This window comes from Macaca mulatta, chromosome 19 (assembly GCF_049350105.2).
Source record: "Macaca mulatta isolate MMU2019108-1 chromosome 19, T2T-MMU8v2.0, whole genome shotgun sequence".
NCBI classification, from domain to species: domain Eukaryota; kingdom Metazoa; phylum Chordata; class Mammalia; order Primates; family Cercopithecidae; genus Macaca; species Macaca mulatta.
The window spans coordinates 45,412,562-45,429,922 of NC_133424.1; the positions used below are offsets into that span (position 1 = coordinate 45,412,562).

At 44.0% G+C, this 17,361-nt stretch overlaps 1 protein-coding gene across 1 annotated transcript; it reads right to left on the reverse strand.

Moving 5' to 3' along the window:
* Positions 1 to 341: 341 nt before the first annotated feature.
* Positions 342 to 1,334, reverse strand: LOC717838 (small ribosomal subunit protein eS4, X isoform-like). Its single transcript, XM_001109776.4, has one exon. It carries the CDS (start codon positions 1,091 to 1,093, stop codon positions 359 to 361), a length of 735 nt encoding a protein of 244 aa, XP_001109776.4. The 5' UTR covers positions 1,094 to 1,334; the 3' UTR covers positions 342 to 358.
* Between the last annotated feature and the right edge of the window lie 16,027 nt (positions 1,335 to 17,361).

The window sequence follows — 17,361 nt, forward strand, 5'->3', positions numbered from 1 at the left end:
CATTGCATGCTACAGAGAAATCTTTTGTGAAGGAGTCCATCGATGAGGCAAATTTTGTTGTCTTATTTTAAGAAATTGTCACTCTAGCCTTGCGACAACTGCCCTGATCAGTCAGCAACCATCAATCTGAAGGCACGACCCTCCACCAGCAAAAAGATTATGACTCACAGAAGCCTCAGATAGATCGTTAGCACTTTCTAGCAATAAAGTATTTTTACTTATTTTTTAATCATGCCATATTAATTTTAATTACATACAGAGATCTAACATGCCACCCACAGACCATTTCACCCACTGCTCTGTTTGGCTGCAGTCTCTTGTCTCTCGCTTCAGCAATGGTGAAGCGGACACCCTTTCCTCAGGGAAGAGAAATCCATGGTTTGTTGCCCTTGTCAATAACAAAAATGATGGAAAAGCTGTTGCTGTTGGCATCTTTCACGTGAAACGTGTCAAAAGATACAGGGTGCCTCTCTCTGTTGGTGATCACACCAATTCTTCCCCAGTTAGCACCTCCAGTCACCAAACACAGGTTACCAGTGTCGAACTTCAAAGCAGTGATCTTGCCAGTCTCCAAATCAATCTGAATGGCGTCATTCACCTTAATGAGGGAATCAGGGTGGCGGACAGTGTGAATATCGTGAATCACCAGGTGAGGGATTCCTTTTGCGCGCACAAAGATTTTTCTCATTTTGCACAACTTGTACTTGACTTCCTCAGGTGTAATACGATGTAGAGCAAAGCGAAGATTGATGCCATAGATCAGACAGAAATCCTCTCCCATCTTGTCAATGCTGATGACATCCATAATCCAGTAGGGTAGGTTATTATCAGTTCGAATCTTGCCATCTACCTTAATGAACCACTGCATGCAAATCTTCTTTACTTCGTCTCCTGTCAGGGCGTACTTAAGTCTGTTCCTCAGGAAAATATGAGGGAGACACTCTCTCAGCTTGTGGGGACCAGTGGATGGACAAGCAGCAAACACACCAGTCAATTTATCCAGCATCCCATGCTGTAGAGCTGCTACCCGCTTCAGATGCTGCTTGGGACCGAAAGCCACAGCTGTAATAGGCGCAGAAAGAGGACCTCCCATCTTCTAGTGCACATAGAAACCGGGAACCAATAAAGTATTTGTACATCAAGGTATGTAGGCCAGGTGTGGTGGCTTACGCCTGTAATCCCAGCATTTTGGGAAGCCAAGACGGGTGGATTACTTGAGGCCAGGAGTTTGAAACCAGCCTGGCCAACAAGGCGAAACCCCGTCTCCACTAAAAATACAAAAATTAGCCAGGCGTGGTAGTGCACACCTGTAGTCCCAGCTACCCCGGAGGCTAAGGGTGGAAAATTGCTTGAATCCGGGAGGTGGAGGCTGCAGTGAGCCAAAATCACACCACTGCCCTCCAGCCTGGGTGACGGTGAGAGACTCCATCACAAAAAAAAAGAATAAATATATGAAAGAACGTTTAGCTATTGTATTAGTCTATTCTCCTACTGTTATAAAGAAATACCTGAGACTGGGAAATTTATAAAGAAAAGGGGTTTCATTGGCTCACGGTTCTGCAGGCTGTACAGGAAGCATAGCAGCCTCTGCTTCTGGGGAGGCCTCAGGAAGCTTCCAGTCATGGCAGAAGGCAAAGGGGGACGGAGGCATCTCACATGGTGGCAACAGGAGCAAGAGTGAGGCTGGGGAGGTGCCACACACTTTAAACAACAGGATCTCCAGAACTCACTATCATGAGGACAGTATCAAGAGGAAATCCATCCACATGAGCCAATCACCTCCTACTAAGGCCCCACCTTGAACACTCATGATTACAATTCGACATGAGATTTGGGTGGTGACACAGATCCAAACCATATCAGCTATAGTAATAATAAAATTGCAAATTCAAATAATTTGATTCCAGTCTTGCAATGCCGCCTTCTCAATTAGGCTTGCCTTGATTTCTCTAATTAAAACAGCAACCCTTGGCCAGGCACAGGGGCTCACACCTGTAACCCCAGCACTTGGGTAGGCCAAGGCGGGAGGATCGCTTGAACCCAGGAGTTCGAGACCAGCCTGGGCAACGTGGTGAAACCCTGTCTCTACAAAAAAAAAATAATAATAATAATAATAATAATAATAAATAGCTGGTCTTGGTGTCATGGGCCTATAGTCCCAGCTACTTCGGAGGCTGAGGCAGGAGGATCACTCGAGCCTGGGAGGTGAAGGTTGCAGTGAGCTGAGATCATGCCACTGCACTCCAGCCTGGGTGACAGAGCAAGACCCTTTCTCAAAGAGAAAAACATACAAATGAAAACTGCAATCCTTGGCCAGGTATAGTATCTCACACCATTAACCCCAGTATTTTGGGTGACTGAGGTAGGAAGATTGCTTGAGTCTAGGAGTTTGAGACCAGCCTGGGCAACATAGGGAGATGTCACCTCTACAATACATTTAAAATAAAAAAACTACAATCTTCTTCACTTCCTGCTCCTTTAACTTGCTCTGTTTTTTCTTAACTATAGCACTTTATGCTTTCTAATATACTAAAGGATTTACTTATTTATAATATGTATCGTGTATGTACATGTCCTCCACTCAAATATAGGTTTCATGAGATCAGAGGTTGTTTTTTTCAGTAATCTATCTCAAGCACTGAGAATATGCCTAGTACATGGTTAGCAATCAATATCTATGTGTTGAATGAACGCAGCAGATTGACAACATAATAATACCCACAGTAGGCAAGAGTATGAACAGTCAGACTCATGTACTGTTAACAAGAGGGTAAACTGATTAAATGAACTATATACATTCATACTCGAAAATACTAAACAACCACTGAAAGTGATGTTGTGCAGTTTGGCAAAATACAGTTACACTCTGTTGCCCAGGCTGGAGTGCAGTGGCACAATCACCGCTCCCCACCGTTTGGACCTCTAGGCTCAGGTGATCCTCTCACGTCAGCCTCCTGAATAGCTGGGACTACAGGTGCAAGCCACCATGCACTGTTAATTTTTTTCATTTTTTTGTAGAGATGGGGCCTCGCTAGGTGCCCAGGCTGGTCTTGAATTTAGAACTTTTTAGTAAAGTTCCCATGATATTACCATGGGAATAATACAAATTGTAAAATAGCATGTACAGTCTGTTTCCAAGGAAAAAGTGCATACAATAAAATCTTATCTATGAGGTGAGATTACAAGTTGCTGTTGTTGTTGTTGTAAGACAGAGGCTCGCTCTGTGGCTCAGGCTGGAATACAGTGGCACCATCCTAGCTCGCTGCAGCCTCAAATTCTTGGGCTCAAGCAATTCTCCTGCTTCAGCCTCCTGAGGAGCTGGAACTACAGGTGTGCACCACTGTGCCCAGCTAATTTTTTTATTTTTTGTAGAGACAGGATCTTGCTATGTTGCCCAGGCTGGTCCCAAACTCCTGGGCTCAAGCAATCCTCCCACCTCAGCCTCCCAAAGTGCTGGGTTTACAGGTTGGAGCCATTGCATCTGGCCTGTCATATTTATTTTCTACAATGAATATGTATTAGATGTATAACAAGCAGGGGAAACATTTTTTAAAAGGAGAAAATAGAAACTACCTGGTTAATACACATAGGCTTTCCTGTTTTAAAAAGGATATCGGAAGAGTAAGAACATATTTTAGAAGATTCACTCTGCAGTTACATTAAATGGAAACTAGCAAGCAAAGAGAGATGGGTAACCAAATGTAGGCTATTTAAATGTCCTCTCTATTGTCTGTAGTTTTTAAATTGCAAAAAGTAAAAGTGTGTATAAAATAAATTGTATGAAAGTTTCTGGATTAAAAAGCCCATTCTCAGCAAGACCCGGATATTCTTCTGGAACGAAATTCACAAATTCTGACCATCCTTGAAGCCAAACTCAAGCCCGCTGGCCGCACATGAATCTGCCTGTTACCCCTTAATAAGACAGGACTTCCTTTGGGCTTGGGCTGGGGTCAAATGGTGCTGTGTGAAAGCCACCCATTCCTGCCAATCACACAACCCCTGGAAACAGCACGGCTTATTGTGAAAATTAATTCAGGGAGCTTAAACACCACCAAACAGAATGGTTTAAAAAGAAAAGAAAAAAAAATCCCTGCGGTTTAGAAAATTCTAGATGCATTATGACTCTTCGGTATGAGTCCCAGGCTATACGCATTATACCGGCAACACCCGGGAAAACATAAGATGTTTTTTTTAATCCATCAGATAATTACACCGACTACAAGGACATTTTGGCAACTACTAGAAAATACTGCCCTCTGGTGTTAAGGTCATTCCACACTGATTAACATAACAAAAAGGAAAAAAAGAAAAGCCTTTCTTAAATACAAAAACCACTACCTTCAGGGACTTACATTTTTACTTGCAAAAAATCTGAACACAAAATCCCAAAGGATTTTACGGGTATATATTGTGGACACCTTCCCCACTGTGCCTGGAAAATACCTACTAACGTTATTACAAGCTGTCTCAGTCAATTCACGTCAGAGGATCTCCTCTCCAAGAGCTATATTCAGCTGTCTCTTGAACAAAACAAAACCAAAAAGTACTTTCAAGAATTTCTGTGGGGGAGAAGTTTCTGCAAAATAAACTAAAGATTATTTTCACAGAAAATTTTCTACTAATCCTGGTAGGAAGAATAGAAAGAAGAGCAATATTACGATATTCTATGTATTATAGAAGTCTTTAAAAATGTGAGACAATTTTTATGAAAAACAAAATAGCCACATGAATAAAGAAGCTGGCAATCACTGGTTATATATTGATCATCTTATTCCTGCTTAAAGGTACTTCAAGAATAAGATAGAAAGGAGGTTCTGTCATAGCTCTCCGCTATAAGAAAATAAAACTTCACAAGGGCAGGGCATGCCGTTCTGATGGTTACACACACAACAATTGCATGCACAAATTCAGCAATCTTGGCTGGACATGGTGGTTCACACTTGTAATCTCAGCGCTTTCAGGCCAAGGACACCATGCCCAGCTTTTTTCTTTTTTTTTCAGATGGGATCTCATTCTGTCTCCCAGGCTGCAGTGCAGTGGCGCAATCTTGGCTCACTGCAACCTCCACCTCCTGGGCTCAAGCAATTTTCCCACTTCAGCCTCCCTAGTAGCTGGGACTACAGGTGCCCATCATCATTCCTGGCTAATTGTTTTTTGTATTTTTTTTGGTAGAGATGGGGTTTCACCATGTTATCCAGTCTGGTCTCGAACTCCTGAGCTCAAGAGATCCGCCTGCCTCGGCCTCCCAAAGTGCTGGGATTACAGGCGTGAGCCACCAGGCCCAGCCCATAATCTTTTGTAGAGATGGAGCCTCACTGTGTTGCCAATAAAAGAAACCAAAGTTCCGTGGAGAAATGGCTGATTCTAAGACTAGGGCAGGAAATACACAGGATAAGCCCGGAGCACCTACTAGTACCAGAAAGTAGGAAAGTGCTCAAAATAAACAAACCAAAAAAAAGCCCACATCAGTGGGGAGATGTCAAAGGGTCACAGGATCCAACTGAAAGAGATCCCAATAGTCAAAGCTGGAACAACTTGAGTAACAAAATAAAATAGATTGGATCATAACCCAAAGCATGGAATAAACACTCATGAGTCCACACTGATATTAACAATTGAATAAAAAAATGCAAGTCTCCTTCTGCATCCACTGCAAATTGGTTCCAGGACCCCCGTAGATAACAAAATCCATGGATGTTCAAGTCCTTTATATGAAATGGTATCACATTTGCACATAACCAGCACACATCCCCCTGTACACTCTAATTATATTTAGATTACTTATAATACCTAATACAATAGAAATGCTATGTAAATAGCTGTTCTACTGTGTTGATTGTTTTATTTATTTATTTATTTATTTATTTATTTATTTATTTATTTAGTGTTTTTGTTTTTTTGGGGTGGAGTTTTGCTCTTGTCACCCACGCTGGAGTACAATGGTACCATCTTGGCTCACTGCAACCTCTGCTCCTGGGTTCAAGTGATTCTCCAGCCTCAGCCTCCTGAGTAGCTGGGATTTCAGGCACTCACCATCACGCCTGGCTAATTTTATATTTTTAGTAGAGACGGGGTTTCACCATGTTAGCCAGGCTGGTCTCAAACTCCTGACCTCAGGTGATCCACAGGCCTCGGCCTTCCAAAGTGCTGGGATTACAGGCGTGAGCCACTGTGCCTGGCTGGTTTGTATGATTTTTTTACTGGGTTTCTTTCCCTAATATTTTTGATCTGTGGTTGGCTGAATCCATAATGTGGAATCAGAGAATACAGAGGGCTGAGTGTAGAAGGGGAATAAGAGACCTGTCTCCCACAAGGAAGAAGTTCAACGAATTCTCACAGATACTCCGCCCGCACAGAGGTGGAGCATAACTCCTCACTCCTGAAGTGTGGCCTGCATGTAGTGACTTCCTTCCAAACACGGGAGAAGAGTAAATTTACAGTGGAGAAACCTGACCAACGCTGCCTCTGGCAGGTGATCAAGGTCAACGCCAACAGTGATAAGTTATATTGATAGTATATTGTAATATATAGTATTATAGTATATATAGTAATATATAGTATAGTATATATTGATGCACTACATCATGACATGAGTTATATCATTATAATTATGGTGAGTTGTATAATTATTTCATCATATATTGCAATGTAATCATAATAGAAATAAACAGCACAATAAATACAAAGCGCTTGAATCATCCCCAAACCAACCCTCAACCCCCACCCTAGTCTACAGAAAAATTGTCTTCCAGTGCAGCATGGCTCACACCTGTTATCCCAGCACTTTGGGAGGCCAAGGTGGGCAGATCACTTGAGGCCAGGAGTTCAAGACCAGCCTGGCCAATATGGCGAAACCCCTTCTCTGTTAAAAATACAAAAATTAGCTGGAAGTACTGGCGCACACCTGTTATCCCAGCTACTTGGGAGTCTGAGGCACAAGAATGACTTGAACCCAGGAGGAGGAGGTTGCAGTGAGCCAAGATCTACCACTGTACTCCAGCCTGGGTGACAGTGACACTGTGTCAAAGAAAGAAGGAAGAAGGAAGGAAGGAAGGAAGGAAGGAAGGAAGGAAGGAAGGAAGGAAGGAAGGAAGGAAGAAAGAAAGAAAGAAAGAAAGAAAGAAAGAAAGAAAGAAAGAAAGAAAGAAAGAAAGAAAGAAAGAAAGAAAGAAAGAAAGAGAGAGAAAGGAAGGAAGGAAGCAAAGGGAAGGGAAGGAAGGAAAGAAGGAAGGAAGGGAAGGAGGGAGGGAGGGACAGAGAGAGAGAGAGGGAGAGAGAGAAAGAAAGACAGAGAGAGAGAAAGGAAGGAAGGAAGGAAAGAAGGAAGGAAGGAAGGAAGGAAGGAAGGAAGGTTGTCTTCAGTGAAACCGGTGTCTGTTGCCACAAAGGTTGGGGACTTCTGTGTTAAGGGGTCTGCTTCATTGAAAGCGATGAAACTAACAAAAATTCATGAAAGTTCTCTATCAGATGTGGAGAAACTTCTGATGACCTAGATTGAAGACCAAACACAGAAGCGTATCCCTCTCAGCACCATGACAATCACCACCAAAGCAATGTTTGTTTGCAAGGCTGAAAGCAAAGGCTGGACCTGACTGTGGGGTTGAATTTACTGCTCCAGGTAGTTAAAACGATTCAAGAATCCTTACTCCTTACATAAAGTGAAAGTGAGTGGTGAGTCCGTGGGTGCTGTTGTGAAGGCAGCAGAATTTTTGGAAACCCTGGATGAGCTGATTGTGGAGGAAAATTACTTGTCACAGCAAATCTTCAAAATGAATGAAAGAAATCTTCCCATTTTGGAAAGGAAGGCCTGAAAGGACTTTCATTCATAAGGAAGCCAAGTCAATGTCAGGTTTGAAGCCTTTTAAGGACAGGGCAACAGTCTTGCCTGGCAACAATGTTGCAGATTACAAACTGAAACCCTTTGTGAGGACCCCAGGGCCTTCAAGCCTGTCAGTCAGCACACACAACCAGTGCACTGCAGGAGCAATAAGCCATGGATGACCCAGCTCCTCTTCCAAGAGGCCCTCCTGAATTACTCTGCCAGTGAAATGGAGAAGTACTGTTTGGAGAATAACGTATCTTTTAAGATCTGGCTTATTGATAATGCTTGTTTTTCTTTCTTTTTTTTTTTTTTCTTTTTTCTTTTTGTCATTTTCATCTCAATATCAAAGTGATGTTTCTCCCGCCAAATACTACCTCTTTGATCCAACCAATGCATCAAGGAATTATAGCAGCTTTTAAGACAATGACCTAAGGAGGACTTTTCCCCAGGCTATTGCTGCAACTGAGGAAGACTCTGAGAAAACCTGGATGCAATTCTGGAAGGATTACAACATCTATGACTGCATCAAGCACTTTGAGCTTGGGCTTGGGGTGAAGCCACCAAGGACTGTATGAATGGCATCTGGAAGAAGACACTCAGGAGGTTCATCCATGATTTCAAAGGATTTGCCAAGGATGACGAGGTTGCAAAAATCAACAAGGCTGCGGTTCAGATGGCAAACAACTCTAATCTGGGTGTGACTGAGGATGGCATTGAGGAGCTCCTAAAGGAATGAGGAGTTGTTGGAACTGGGACAGGAACACATAGCTGAAGAAGGGGCGAGAGCAAAGGGAGCTGCTGGAGGAGGAAAAGAATTCCCAGGAAAACTCACAGTGAAGGGTTTAGCAGAAGCTTCTGCAGATTTCAGCTAACTCCTTAAGAAGTTTGAAAACATGGACCCCAACACCAAAAGATTTTTATTAACAGAGAGGAATGTTCATGGTGCATTATCTGTTTATAGGCAAATCTATGATAAAGAAAAGAAACAAACCAAGCAAACCACCGTGGACCTATTTCTGAAAAGAGTGACCCCACCTCAAGAAGATCTCAGGAGGGTCCTCCAGGAAGTATCCAGAAGAAGGCATTGTTATCACACTGGATGACGATTCCACGTGTGTTACTGCCCCGAAGACCTTCCAATGAGACCAAATGTGGAGGTGGAGGACAGTGACATTGACAATCCTGACCCTGTGTTGGCCTAGGCTAATGTGTGTGTTTGTGTCCTCATTCCTAATAAAAAGGTTGAAATAATTTTTAAATTTTTTTTAAATTAAAAATAGAAGGCTGGGCACGGTGGCTCATGCCTGTAATTCCAGCACTTTGGGAGGCCGAGGCAGGCAGATCACCTGAGGCCAGGAGTTCAAGACCAGCCTGACCAACATGGAGAAACCCTGTTTCTACTAAAAATATGAAAAAACATTAGCCGGGCATAGTGGAGCAAGCCTGTAATGCCAGCTACTCAGGAGACTGAGGCTGGAGAATCACTTGAACCCAGGAGGCAGAGGTTGTGGCGAGCCGAGATTGCGCCGTTGCACTCCAGCTGGGCTACAAGAGCAAAACAACGTCTCAAAAAATAATAATAGTAATAAAAATGGAAAAGAGCTTATAGGATAAGGACATAAAGAAAGACAATAGGCTGGGCACGGTGTTTCACACCTATAATCCTAGCACTTTGGGAAGTCAAGGTGGGTGGATCACCTGAGGTCAGGAGTTCAAGACCAGCCTGGCCATCACGGCAAAACCCCGTCTCTACTAAAAATACAAAAGTTAGCCAGACGTGGTGCCAGGCACCTGTAATCGCAGCTACCCAGGAGTCTAAGGCGGAAGAATTGCTTGAACTCAGGAGGTGAAGGTTGCAGCGAGCCAAGATCGCATCACCACCCTCCAGCCTGGGTGACAGGGCGAGACTCTGTCTCAAAAAAAAAAAGACAATATTTTTGTACAGCTATACAATGTGTTTTAAGTGTAATTATAGAAGGGTCAAAAAGTTTAAAAAAAAATTATAAAGTAAAAAGTTATTGGAAGTTAAGGTTAATTTGTTACTGAAGAAAACAAATTTTATAAATTTAGTGTAGCATAATTGCAGTGTTTATAAAGTCTACAGTAGTGTACAGTAATGTCCTAGGCTTTCACATTCACTCACCACTCACTCACTCACTCACCCAAGGCAACTTCCAGTCCTGCAAGCTCCATTCACGGGAAGTGTCCTATATACCATTTAAAAAACATATTCTAGGCTGGACGCAGTGGCTCACGCCTGTAATCCTAGCACTTTGGGAGGCTGAGGCGGGTGGATCACCTGAGGTCAGGAGTTCGAGACCAGCCTGGCCAACATAGTGAAACCCCATCTCTACTAAAAATACAAAAATTACCCAGGCGTGTGGCACACACCTATAATCTCAGCTACACGGGAGGCTGAGGCAAGAGAACCACTAAAACCTGGGAGACAGAGGCTGCAGTGGGCTGAAATCATGCCACTGTACTCCAGCCTGGGTGACAGAACAAGACTCCATCTCAAAAAAAAAAAAAATTCTATACTATATTTTTGTTGTGCCTTTTCTATATTTAGATATGTTTGGGCACACAAATAGCTGCCACTGTGTTACAGTTGCCCACGGTAACATGCTGTGCAGGTTTGTAGCTTAGGAGCAGGAGGCCATACATATAACCTAGGTGTGGAATAGGCTGTGCCATCTAGGTTTGTGTAAGCACACTATGTGATGCTCTCACAACGATGAAATCGCCTAATGATACATTTCTCAGAACACACCCCCACCTCGTTAAAGGATGTATGACAATATCCGCGATATAATGTGATGTATGACACATTATAAAGGATGTATGACAATATCCGCGATACAATGTGACAAAAATGGCACTTCACTTTTGTGGTCTTCCTCCCAAAAACCCACAAGCCCAGTCTAATCATGAGAAAAACCAGACAAACTCCAGTGGAGGGACATTTTGCAAAATGTCTGACCAGGACTCCTCAAATGACAAAGTCATCAAAAACAGGGAGAGTATTACTCAGGTGTGGTGGCCATGCCTATAGTCCCAGCTACTCAGAAGGCTGATGCAGGAAGACCTCTTGAGCCCAAGAGTTCGGGGCTGCAGTGAGCTATAATCGTGCCATGAGCTCCAGCTTGGGTGACCAAGCAAGACCTTATCTCTAAAATAAAAATAACAATTAAAAGTTAACTTTATTTGGCCAGGCACAGTGGCTCATGCCTGTAATCCCAGCACATTGGGAGGCTGAGGCGGGTGGATCACGAGGTCAGGAGCTTGAGACCATCCTGGCTAACATGGTGAAACCCCGTCTCTACTAAAAATACAAAAAAATTAGCCAGGCGTGGTGGCGGGCGCCTGTAGTCCCAGCTACTCGGGAGGCTGAGCAGGAGAATGGTGTGAACCTGGGAGGCGGAGCTTGCAGTGAGCCGAGATCACGCCACTGCACTCCAGCCTGGGCAATAGAGAGAGACTCCGTCTCAAAAAAAAAAAAGAAAAAAAAAGAAAAGAGATAGACATCTAAGGACATAAAATGAGAATGAAAGTAAAGAGATGGGAAAAGAATACCAGGCAAATACTCGCCCACATAAAACTAGTGTAACATAAGATAAAATAGGACTTCAGGCAGAAAGGTAGCCATTACTCAGGGGCAGTGGCTCACGTCTATAATCCCAGCACTTTGGGAGACGGAGGCAGGCAGATCACTTGAGGTCAGGAGTTCGAGACCAGCCTAGCCAACGTGGTGAAACCCGGTCTCTACCAAGAACACAAAAATTAGCTGGGCGTGGTGGTGCACACCTGTAGTCCCAGCTATTTGGGAGGCTGAGGCAGGAGAATTGCTTAACCTGGGAGGCAGAGGTTGCAGTAAGCTGAGATCGCACCGCTGCCCTCCAGCCTGGGCAAGAGACTCCATCACAGAAAAAACAACAACAACAAAAAAAAGCCATTACTTAACTATTCACCAGAAAAATATCATCTTATAATCATCTATCGTAGAACCTCAAAATGTATAACTCAGATATTCTGTTTTCCCAAAAGCTTTCATTCTGAAGTAGGCTTCCAAATGAAGCTCTCAATGTCCTCATTTTCCCATTATTTACCTGCTTTCTGTCCTAACCTGAACCATGACATTCTGGAAAATATTGCAAGTTTTACTTTACATAACTTTAAGTAAAATTACAAAATCATAGTCACTCCTCTGGGCAAAATATTTATGTGTGTGTATATCTTAAAGGCAATTCACATGGAGAATTATCAAGGATACTCTATGTTTAGACTTGAACTCTTGAGTTTGTCATTTAACATTAGCCTGAAGTAAAAACTCCTAACTCAATGGTTCACTTGCTTACAACTTCTTCCCACTCCAGACTTAAAGGCTGAATTAGACTTCCTCTTTATCAGGAGCTGCACACCACATAGTGCTTAGGGGCTTGCAAAAAAAAAAAAAAATCTCTGGCGACTTTAAGTCCAGCAGGGATCCAGCCCGAGGTGAATGTCCACACGGCATCTGGAGGAATCACCTGCAAGAAAGAGGGCGCTTTTTATAAAAACAAAAAAGCGGGGGGTTTAAGAGACTACAAAAAGAAAAGAGGGACTCAGGCGTAAACGAATATGTTTGCAGAGTTTATCAGGAATGTGCCACATTACACATACATGGATTTATCAACATAGAGCAAGTTTGGTTAATTAGAAGGTATGAAATGGTGATGAAGGTAGTAAAAGCTGCTATGGGTGCAGAGGTGAATTCCCTGCTTCCCCAGGCAGCAAAGGAGCGTCAAAAACATGAAGCTGTCAATGACAGCACTTCAAGATCCGCCCGTGCTACCAATTGCACATGACAATGAAATTCCTCCTTAGGCCTGCGGAGTTTTCTAGAATGTTAAACCCTGACCTTGCAATTCCCTGGTTGCAGTCATTTCTAATGTCAAATGAACATGGTTTTTTCTTTCACAGGCTAACCAAATGTTGGCTGGACTAATATGCATTTTACATATTACTTATTTTACATATTACTGATTTTACATATTACTGATTTTACGTATTATTTACTTATTTTGCATATTACTTATACATATGTATATACATACATGTATATACTTCTACATATTTACATATTACTTATATTTTATATATTACTTATATTTTACATATTACTTACATAATCACCACAAATACAACATAATTTTGGGAAAATGAGTATTCACAACTATATTTTGTTATGTCAAAGGGATTTTGTAAGTCAGAATCAATTAGAATGACTCAGTCATGTAATGCACCACACGTGTACAGGTATGTTTCTTAAAGCTTTATTTTTTTTTTTTATATATTTTTTTGAGACAGGGTCTTATTCTGTCTCCCAGGCTGGGGTGCAGTGGCATGATCATGGCTCACTGCAGCCTCTACCTCCCTGGCTCAGGCGATCCTCCCACCTCAGCCTCCTAAGTAGCTAGTGCTACAGGCGCTCACCACCACACCCAACTAATTTTTATATTTTTTGTAGAGATGGGGTCTTGCCATGTTGGCCAGGCTGGTCTCAAACTCCTGAGCTCAAGTGATCTGTCCACCTTGGCCTCCCAAAGTGCTAGGATTACAGGCGTAAGCCACCACACCTGGCCAGTTTCTAAAAGTTTTAAAATGACTGGGCTCACTGGCTCACACCTATAATCCCAACACTTTGGGAGGCCAAGGCCAGAGGAATACTTGAGCCCAGAAGTTTGAAAACGGGCTAGGCAACATAGCAAGACCCTGTGTCTAAAAAAATTAAAAAGAATTAGATGGGCGTGGTGGTGCGCACTTATGGTCCCCGCTACTCAGGAGGCTGAGGTGGGAGGATAGCTCGAGCCCAGGACATTGAGGCTGCGGCAGTGAGCTATGATCCTACCACTTCACTCCAACCTGGGCGACAGAGCAAGATCCTGTATAAAAAAAGAAAGAAACAGGAGTAATTTTTAAAGCTTGGAATTCTTCATGGGCAGAAAAAACTAGCATTTATTAAATGCCTACTAAAAATCAAGCACTGTTTTATACATAATGCCATACTTTGTACTTAACCCTTATAACCACAACACAAGTTATGCATTACGAAACCTAGTTTACATACTGCAATTCAAAGAAGCTAAGTGATTTGCCCAAAGACACAACAGCTGGCAAATGACAGAATTAGGACTTGAATTCACATCTTCCTGCACCAAAGCCTATATTGCCCAGCATATAACATACACCCAGTAAATGTTTGAAGAACAAATGTTTAAAAGCCTTAATTTCAAACGTCTATGAACTACCTGAGTGTGGTGGCTCACACCTGTAATTTTAACACTTTGGGAGGCCAAGGTGGGTGGATCAATTGAGGTCACGAGTTCAAGACCAGCCTGGCCAACATGGTGAGATCCCGTCTCTACTAAAAATTAAAAAATTAGCTGGGCTAGGCCGGGCGCAGTGGTTCAGGCCTGTAATCCCAGAACTTTGGGAGGCCGAGGCAGGCAGATCACGAGGTCAGGAGATCGAGACCATCCTGGCTAACAAGGTGAAACCCCGTCTCTACCAAAAATACACAAAATTAGCCAGGCATGGTGGCTGGCGCTGTGGTCCCAGCTACTCGGGAGGCTGAGGCAAGAGAATGGCGTGAACCTGGGAGGCAGAGCTTGCAGTGAGCCGAGATCGTGCCACTGCACTGCAGCCTGGGCAACAGAACGAGACTCTGTCTCAAAAAAAAAAAAAAAAAATTAGCCAGGCTAATCCTAAAAATATGTTGTTTTCAGGCATTTACGTGATGCTCAGTTCAGTTCCTCTCCCACATTCCCTCCACTCAATATCAGAGCATAGCTTCAGCCAGTGGAGAGTTGGAGCAAGAAGTTTACCTAGGGGCTAATTAATCAGCACGTCCTACAGAGAGCCTGCTGTGTGCAAGATGCTGAGCCGGGCCTTCATGGTCGCACCACCTGTGCTCTCCTCCCGGCTTTTGCAAACCTGTGTAGATTCCTTTCCTCTTGCCCCCTTGCCTCTGAAACACAGCGTCTCAGGCCGGGCACAGTGAGCACCTCGGGCCGGCTCATGCCTGTAATCCCAGCACTTTGGGAGGCTAAGGCGGTGGATCACCTGAGGTCAGGAGTTTGAGACCATCATGGCCAACATGGTGAAACCCTGTCTCTACTAAAAATACAAAAGTTAGCTGGGCGTGGAGGCACGTGCCTGTAATCCCAGCTACTCGGGAGGCTGAGGCAGGAAAATTCCTTGAGCCCAAGAGGCAGAGGTTGCAGTGAGCTGAGATTGCGCCACTGCACTCCAGTCTGGGTGACAGAATGAGACTCTGTCTCAAAAAAAAAAAAAAAAAAAGGTGGTATGCACCTGTAATCCCAGCTACTGGGGAGGCTGAGGCTGGAGAATCACTTGAACCCAGGAAGCAGAGGTTGCAGTAAGCCAAGATTGTGCCACTGCACTCCAGTCTGGGTGGCGGAGCAAAACTCTGTCTCAAACACACACACACACACACACACACACACACACACACACACACACACACACACAGCATCTTGCTCCCTGGCACCACTGTCGTACCCCATAGCCTCTCCTTCACTTGTGGATCAGCCAACCCCAGCTCATTAACTGAGGCTCAGAGCCAAGACCTCTGTGAAGCCATCTGTAAAGGCCACAGCAGAGTGGCTCCTCGTCCTCTTTCTCCATGTGATGTGGCTTTCCAAGCACAGCTAACTTCCCTGTCACACGGCCAGCCCCTTAGAGAAGGGAGGATGCCTTCATTGCCTCTGCTTAACACAGAGGAGGGCTCCTATAATGACTTACTAAGTCACACTGAGACCTAAGGTAAAATTAAACCATAAGGAATCAAGGCATATGGGTTTATTGCTGTGCCTTTAAACAAAACCCACAGAGAAAAGTGAAACAATCATTCAGTTTTTTAATAGCAGTTGTCAGAAAATTTTCCCTTGGTTATTTCATTACAATTTAAGAAATTTTAGGAGTGGGATATAAAATATTTTGCCTATCTTTTTAAATATTTTTTTGTTATTTTCTTAATTTTTTTGTAGAGATGGGGGCTTCATTCTGTTGCCCAGGCTGCAGTGCAGTGGCATGATCATAGCTCACCATAGCCTTGAACTCCTGGCTTCAAGAGATCCTTCCACTTCTGCCTCCCAAGTAGTGGGACGACAGGTGCACACCACTACAATCAGCTAATTTTTTTTTTTTTTTTTTGGTAGAGACGGGGTCTTGCTCTATTGCCCAGGCTCGTCTTAAACTCCTGACCTCAAGCAATCCTCCCACCTCAGCCTCCCAAAGCATTGGAATTACGGGTGACAGCCACCATGGCTTGCCTATCTTTTCTTCCTTATGCAATAGATAAAAATGAAATCAGGTTGGGCACAGTGGCTCTCACTTGTAATCCTAGCACTTTGGGAGGCTGAAGTGAGAGGATCACTTGAGTCCAGGAATTCAAGATCAGCCTAGGTAACATGGCAAAACCCCATCTCTGCAAAAAAATTGTAAAAATTAGCCAGGTGTGGTGGCAGGCGCCTGAAGTCCCAGCTACTTGGGAAGCTGAGGTGTGAAGGTCATCTGAGCCTAGGAGGTCAAGGCTGCAGTGAGCTGTGATCATGCCACTGCACTCCAGCCGTGAGTCACAGAGTAAGACCCTGTCTCAAAAAAATGAAATCAAAGTCTCCACATCCCAAGCCAAACCACAACGCCTCCTGAGCTCCCCACCGTCCCGTCTCAGTGGAAGCCCAAGGAGCACAGAGTCCCCAGGTCAGAAGCCCTGGATTCAACTCTGGGTGCTGCACTAGCCACTGCCCAGAGCAGCACGCCTCTCCCGAAGTGCTCCCTGGGTTTTCCCTCTGTCCCCACTGGCCTCTTCTCTTGGTCTCCTCTGCAGATTTCTAAGGCCCACCCCAAAGGCTGGCTTGGTCCTCAGTCCACATTCTCTCTTGCAGAAGACAATGCAGGTACTCTGCCCAGATCAGATTGCCCAGATTCCTGTATACTATGGCTTTACATACCTTTAGCCGTAATGTGCTTTTGGTCCTAATGGCAGCTCCTGGGCCTCTTCTTTTTCCTTTTTTTTTTTTTGAAATGGAGTCTCGCTCTGTTGCCCAGGGTGGAGTGCAGTGGCACTATCTTGGCTCACTGCAACCTCCACCTCCCAGGTTCAAGTGATTCTCCTGACTCAACCTCTCAAGATTCTCCTGACTCAACCTCTCAACCTCTCCTGACTCAACCTCCACCTCCCAGGTTCAAGCAATTCTCCTGACTCAACCTCTCAAGCGATTCTCCTGACTCAACCTCTCAACCTCTCCTGACTCAACCTCCACCTCCCAGGTTCAAGCAATTCTCCTGACTCAACCTCTCAAGCGATTCTCCTGACTCAACCTCTCAAGATTCTCCTGACTCAACCTCTCAACTTCTCCTGACTCAACCTCCACCTCCCAGCTTCAAGCGATTCTCCTGACCCAACCTCTCAAGGTGGTGGTGGCACCAACCACCATACCTGGCTAATTTTTGTATTTTTAGTAGAGATGGGATTT